We start from the raw sequence: 7,629 nt of genomic DNA, 5'->3' as shown, positions 1-7,629 counted from the left end.
TTGTCAGCCAATTTTCAAAATTGCACATTATTTTAATGTTCCTTGGTCTTAGATGTTTGTCCCATAAAATGTTAGGAGACAGCTGCTTTTCTGGGGCATCCTGTAACCTTTAAATTAACTTCATATAAAAGTCTCAGCAGATGTTTCTAATTGATCATACAGTACCCCACTGTGGATAAACACATGCAATTCAGAGCAAAGACTAATGCACTTCTCAAGGAGTGATCATCTTAAGTCTTTGGGGATACATATGGTTTATAAGAATCAATATCTATTACATTATTTCTAAAGAACTCCATGATGTGGAATTTTATTTTGTATTAAGGTAACTGAACTTGAGATATGATAGGCCCCAGTTCAACTTGGTCCACCTGGCTGCATAACTGCAGCCAATACATAAGAATATAGGTGATATTTTTGAATTGTGACTTAGTTTTAACGTGTTTGTTTTCAGGGAGAGCGCTTCTCTGTTCGATGTGTTGGTTGCAGTTGAAACCATTTTGAAACCATTTTGGCTCTGCTGTTATGAGTCTTTTTAACAACAGAGATCTCTTAATAATAGAGGCATCGCCATCTGGCGTCACAGTCCCTGTTGAGTCCAGACGCAAGCTGCAGTATAGTCGGTAATAGAAGTGTATTTATTTTAGTAAAATAATTTGTATTTCTCATAGCTGCCTCTGGATTGGACGGACCTCCTGAGAATGGACACGTCATGAAAAGCTGCATTCAGTTATCGCCATCTACTGTTTATCCCTGGAAAAGCCTCGCTGGCTGTCAGTGAGCAACTCTCTCACACACAGTTTAGGACGTTAAATACACATCGTATTGACAGCTGTGAGCTTCTCTTTCACACCAGCATTCCAATTAAGTCTACATTGGGTGTATTATGCATCTTCCAGTTTGAATCATATTTCTTTACTTCATTAATTTGATAGCAGTGTTTAACATAATTTATTTTGTTATGACGACATTAAAGAGTAATGATAAAGGGAGTTATTAAATAAGGATTGAATCATTCAATCAGCATTAAACAATTCATTTATCTGCAGTCTAAAGTAAAAATAAAGAATAAAAAACTCTTGTATATTTGATTGTATTCTTACCCATGTGTTGTTCTGGTCCTTACACACTTTCAGAGACACAAATGCTTCCTTTCGATGTGTCACTTCCTTTGGCACATGAAGACTTGCTAACTTCACAACTTGTTTTGTTGTTTTCACCCTCTGAGACAACATTTCAACCAAATGTTGCAAAAATGTTGTTGAAAAAAATATCAAGTAGTGTTACTTTTCATAATCGTTAATAACCAACTGAACAAACTTTGTATTTTGGCGGATATGAAAATGACACATGACAGTGGAGCACATTCACGTTATTAGTGTCTCCCATTACTGCGCTCTCTTTCATTTAAATTGTTTTGTCTGTGGCGTCTTTGGCACGTGGAAGCCTCGTAATAAGGGACATTTGAATCCGCAATTCTTTCTGGACCAATCAGTGAAGACATAAGAGAGAAAAAATGTCATCGTCTAAGTAGGATTATTTCTAGTGAGATTTAAATATTCTTCCAGATATAGCAGCTTTGATTAACTGTCCTTATATACATTATTTGTCTGTTTAAATGCAAATCATTTTAATAGGGGTATAATATTCTTAAAAACAACAACTGTACTGAACAACTGAATTGCTTGTCCCGATGATAACTTCATTTATTATGTTTGAATCACATTACAGCAGATACAGAGATTTTCACAACATCCAGGAAATATAACCAACTGAAAGAAAAAAAAGACTCTTAGTCTACTTTACCAACATTTAATCACGGTGATCATGAATGCAGTGATCGTCATACACTTTTGGTAGCCTATAGCATCGATAAAGTACAAAATACATATATTTTTTTACTGACAGGGATTAATATGTCAGCATATGCTACACAAGAACATTTAATGTACAAGATTATCGATATTTTTGTTTACTAGGATACTCAACGAAAGAGTTTTTTTTAAACACTACTTAATCGGATTTAATCTATTCTGTGTACATTCAAGCACTATCACCAAATGTTCAATATTATGTACATTATTTTCACAATTACAGTGTCTTCTGGAAACAAGGCGCCCAAGCCATGGAATAATTTACACTTTGGCCATTAAACGTGGAGGATAGATAGATAGATAGATAGATAGATAGATAGATAGATAGATAGATAGATAGATAGATAGATAGATAGATAGATAGATAGATAGATAGATAGATAGATAGATAGATAGATAGATAGATAGATAGATAGATAGATAGATAGATAGATAGATAGATAGATAGATAGATAGATAGATAGATAGATAGATAGATAGATAGATAGATAGATAGATAGATAGATAGATAGATAGATAGATAGATAGATAGATAGATAGATAGATAGATAGATAGATAGATAGATAGATAGATAGATAGATTAACTGTTTTGTTGTTTTAACTGTGAGGATAGAAACTGTAATAACCAATGTCCTTTATGCCGTTTTTCTCACACTCTCTCGGTGCCAGCAGCTCAGATTTTAACGGGGACACTGTCTCTGAAACCGGCGTGGCAGAAGGTGAGATTCTTCTCCGTTTGGCCTGTTCAAAGATACCAGAATCGCTCGAATCAATTGACTTAATGGAGGACGGCGTCTCTATCCAGCTCGACTCGGATGTCATGTCTTTGGGTTTGTTCTCGTCCGAGCCGCCGATCGGCGACCTCTCTGTCGTGATGGAGTCTCCCTCCTCGGCCAGGTAGTTGGTACCTGCTCGGCCACCGAGAGAGTTAGCGGGCCAGCAGGAAAAGACCGAGCTGGGTTTGCTGTTGACGCCACAGTACTGCGGCGGTGAGCGTCCTCCCCAGCCGGACGGGTCTGCGTAATAGCCAAGAGGCCGGTTGGAGCAGCCTGCAGTCGGCAGGGGAAGAGCCTTCACTCCGGCCGCTGCGTAGGACAGCAAGGTGGCCGCGTTACCGGCGAAATCAGCGGCGTCGTATGCCGAGGCAGCAAAGTCCAGTCGGTTGTTGGCAGGGGTGACAAACCATCGCTGCGGGGGGGTGGCAACAGTGGGATCGTCGGTTTGCTGCGGGGACAGCAAGCTGTTGCCGAGTGGGACGCTGCGCTCCGTGCCAGGACCAGTCCCCACGCCAGGGTGAAAGCGAGACTTGGCATAAGTGCTGACAAATTGGTCCTGCAGGAAAGAGCTAGGCATGGCATATCTCGCACCCGGCACGATCTGTGAACGCGGAGAGTCACCCGGTGATGGAGTTAGGCGGTCGATGTCGCAGCCTGTGTAGACACTGAAAAGATGGAGGGAAAAACAGAGAAACAATTCAGTGACTAAAATGTGCACGACAGCTGGTTCTCTGGAAATCAGAGCAATGTGCAATTATATTGTCATATCATTGCATGATTTGACAATATGTATCATTCTTTACGCATGGGGTGTTTCCAAATGGCACGCTGCGTTATGTCGATGCAACGTGGCATTGTCAAAAGCACATCACTTTGTTCAGTTGTTTTAAGGTCAATATTCGCTTGTTATTTTTCAGCAAAACAAGCCTGAACATGAACGAGACATGGTGTCGCCATCAATGACTAATCGAACGAGTTTAACGAATATGTGGATGCTGCTCATTTGTGTCAAGATTTTACATTAAATTATGTCTGTTAAATTGAAACTGCATCGCTTCAGGTGTGGTCAGTGAAAAAGGGTTTTCTTTCTTTATTATTTATTTCGTTCGTTTTATTATTATTTTATGAGCCTCTAATTTGTATATCAATTATAAACGATAATCAACAGGATTGTTATATAATGATAATCCTAACCCGTATAGCAACATGTCATATAACCAAGAGGCTATATATACACTTAACACAATTACAATCGAATAAAAGTCCCCAAATCCTAAGAATAAAAGGAAACTTACGTGTCGTAGTTGTCCCGAAATCCTTTTGCAAACGGATTGTGATCGATTTTCAGTTGTGTAATCTGTGGAAAAGTAATATATCGATTAGAAAAACAGCGTATGTTTGCAGATGAGGGCACTGCGTCCAATTCAGAAATAATATGTCTTTATATTAAAATCCATGTCGTTCTAAGTTGTTGCAAAATAAAAAAGTGAAATATTATTTGAAAAATGTAGATAATGAATTTGTCTTTTTCAATGATATTTAATTTGTTAAAACGAATAAGTGTTTTCCGGGAGCCATTTGAAGTGTGGTGTGAATTCAGAAGTGTCCGTACGTCGGTGTTCTGGTAAGCGGTGACGGCGATGAATTGCGTCTCTGTGAAGGTGAACGTCTGGACTCGTCCTGTTTGGCTCGTGTCCTCTGTCCCGTCCTCGTTTACTTCCACCACATGGAGCCTGGGCTGGTACTTGTGGAGAGACTGGAGAACCACCATCTGGAGATGCAAGACGCACATCAGAAACTCAGCTTCAAACTTTGGATAGATTGTGAACGCAGAAGTGTTTTAAATCGATTATATATTTTTATGATTATTGTAACAACATTGCGCATGGTGTTGCGCTGAAGATGGTAATATAAGTAAAATAAGGCAGTAAGCCACTCCAGATGAAAAATAATAATAAGGCTGTGCAGAAAACATGAAAGAAAGGCGACTTGGAAAAATCATTGCATTTTTCCATCTGCTGTGACAAAAATAACACAAAATCTATTTGTAATTGCAGCATTGGGTATATGATGCATTACCTGTCCTGTGTTGTTGGAGCCGCCTTTGTTGTTTGTAAGCTTTAGCTTTCCAAATGATATTTCTTGACGCATCCAGTGCGCTCCGGTGTTTGGTGAGTCCGGGTGCATATACACCCTATTTCCTAAAAAAAGAATAAGAGGAAATACAAATAATTATAATAATATAAAAAATGAATTCGTTTGCCCGGATTTTAAACTGTAAATGTGAAACGGTTACATGTTTTTACTTGTGGTAAAAATGTATACGAGCAAAAACAAAAAGTTATACTATGGAATTAATCACGTTAATCTAAATAAATGTAGAAAACAAATGAGTTGTAGTACCTGTTATATTTGTGTCTGCTTTTCCACATGGCACCCACTTTCCTCCTTGAAATCGCCAGTGATTTGGATCAGCAAGTATTACATCCACAAATATATTGTAGTGAGCGGTTGGGTCAAGGCCAGAAATGTTGAAGCTTAAAAATGGGAACATTCGTCTGTGGAAAATAAAGGAAGACAGATTTATTTATTTGTAAAAAGAAAGAAAAATGCACATAAATCATGCGACGTTTCCACTTTTTTTTGCCTTGATTCCGTTTGCCTTGTTATGGGTGTGGATTCAATGTTAATACACATCACGTTTGAACTAAAAGCAGAAATACTGCAGGTTTATAGCAGGCAAGCCCGTATTGGTGCACTTACCGTCCTTGCTTCGTGATGATCATCTCCGTTTGGTGCCTGTGGAACTTCAGCCACAGGGCCCTGTTGCACAGATACACCTGCGCTTTCCCCGGAACCAGTCCTGCTTGCGCAGTGGAGAACTGGTAAAAAGCCCCTCCTTGGTAAGTGTGTCCATACTGCTGCGCGTACGGGTAGCCCGCTGTCGGGTAGCCTTGAGGAGAAGTGTTGGTCAGAAGGCTGTTATAAGCTCCGTTAGTTATGACCGGGTGATGGGCCATATAACGGCTGGGACTTCCAATGGAAAAAGCCGGGTGCGCTGGTCCATGCTGGGTCGGGTAAGGGAACATGGCACTGGGAGCTGCTGAGACTGACTGTGGCTGGGTAGGCGGAGAAAAGATGCACCTTTCTCCTGCCGATCCATCGAAATTATGACGGATGTCAGAGACTCCGTGAAGACCAGGAGAGAGTTTGCCCCTCTGCACGTCCCCCGATGCGTCCGTGGAGTCAGGGAAATTGTCTGCCTCTGACTGATTCGTCATCTCCCTAGAGTTTTTTTTCAGAGGTGAACTTCTCTCCAGGTTGTCACTTGCGGGTATAATAGGATGGTCCTGCAACGAAAGCTCTGATCCATCGGAGCTCGAAAAGCCACTGCCCACATTCATAAATTTCTTGGAGAGATCACTCGCTGGCGAGATGCAATTCTCGACCTGCATAGCTCAATGAGAAACAACTATTTGCTCAACCTATATCGTCAGCTTTTGCATGCGCCGTTCCTAATCTCTCACTAAAACGCCTCGCTATGACTTGTGGCAAAGGCAGCAAATTAGCCAATTGACACCATCCTGCAATCATGAAGGATTCTCTTGCATCACTCTCCCCGCTTTGCTAATGAAACGAGCGTTGCCATTGGTTAACTCAAGGCTGTAATTTAATTAGACAGCTCTTAATTAGCACAATCTGAAGAGCGCTGTGAACAAAGTGATTTTTTTTTTTAGTGTGACATGGGTCTATATTTGATTATAATATATGATTTCTGAATATTAACAAGAAAAAAGAAAAAAAAAGATGAAAGTATAAGGCTTATAAAGATTGTCAGCTTCGTTATTTACCTATTTATCCGCGTTATTTACCTATTTATGCGCTATGAGTGCCAAAGTATGTCTGCCGAAGAAACCAAGATGTATTATTAACACACCAAAAATGACAGTCCATGACAGGCAGTGCATCTGATGCCTTAAAATGTTTGTGGTATAGCGTGAAATCATGGCGTCCCACTGAAGATGTGTTTATGAGTCCCAGTGCTGATAAATATTTGATGCCTTAAAGTTATGAACCAGTGGACTGATAACAGGGCTGCTGTGGAAAATACATCTCACAGAAAGTAACAGAAAATATGTTAGAATAATTGTGATATTGCTCGATCAAATATTGTTAGACACGTTATTGCACAGGCTCATTAACTCATTAAATCTGATTGGTTGAACCATTATGAAGAGAAATCTGTATTTCTCACAAAAGGATATTCAAATAAACATCATATTTGATGTAAGCACAGGATGCAGATCTCTGAGATAACTATTTGTTTGGTTGAAGTATGTTTAACATAGAAAATCAAATAGAAAATATTATCTGAATCCACAAAAAAACAATTTCCCCATTTGAACTAACTGAAGTCTTCACTGCAGTGTAATGGAGCTTTGTCAAGATGAGATAAGATTTTCATAAGATAAGATGAAATATTAGAATAGCATGTAGCCAGTAGGCCTTAACTTACTAACACGGTAATTTCTAAGTTAACACAAAATGCTTTTCAAGTGTAGTGCTTAGACGCACTGTTTATTCTATAATGTTATACTTTTTTAAATTCCACTGGATTTATACATTTATGATTCATTGGTTCAAATGAACAGAAATGAAACTCAACACTTCCCTTATGAACTCTCTCAGGGAATGGATGAACACTGGTCATTTTTGTATGGAGATCTATTCAATTGCATACGTTGTGTGTGTAAATAAGGGGTAGACAAAAAAAATAGAAACTTCTGTCAATATAAAGCAGTAAGGATCATTGGCTATGACATCAAAAATTGATCATTTCCACTTCATGAAATAACTTTTGGTTGATCTCTGCTGCAGTGTCTTTAACCCACCATGGATGAGAGAAGACCAATCAAGGCTTGTTTCACTGGTGCATCCACAAGGTTGTATATCTCTGAGGAACTGCCATGAATCTCTG

At 39.3% G+C, this 7,629-nt stretch overlaps 1 protein-coding gene across 1 annotated transcript; it reads right to left on the bottom strand.

Moving 5' to 3' along the window:
* Positions 1 to 2,472: 2,472 nt before the first annotated feature.
* tbr1b (T-box brain transcription factor 1b) lies at positions 2,473 to 6,106 on the bottom strand (the record flags this gene model as incomplete). The annotated part of the gene is made up of 6 exons (XM_079230871.1): positions 2,473 to 3,316; positions 3,947 to 4,008; positions 4,264 to 4,422; positions 4,731 to 4,852; positions 5,055 to 5,209; positions 5,415 to 6,106. 6 exons carry the CDS (start codon positions 6,104 to 6,106, stop codon positions 2,473 to 2,475), a joined length of 2,034 nt encoding a protein of 677 aa, XP_079086997.1.
* Between the last annotated feature and the right edge of the window lie 1,523 nt (positions 6,107 to 7,629).

Source organism: Taurulus bubalis, assembly GCF_910589615.1.
Source record: "Taurulus bubalis genome assembly, chromosome: 15".
NCBI classification, from domain to species: Eukaryota; Metazoa; Chordata; class Actinopteri; order Perciformes; family Cottidae; genus Taurulus; species Taurulus bubalis.
Note: the sequence above shows the minus strand (reverse complement) of the source record. Positions and strands in the feature narration are given on the sequence as shown.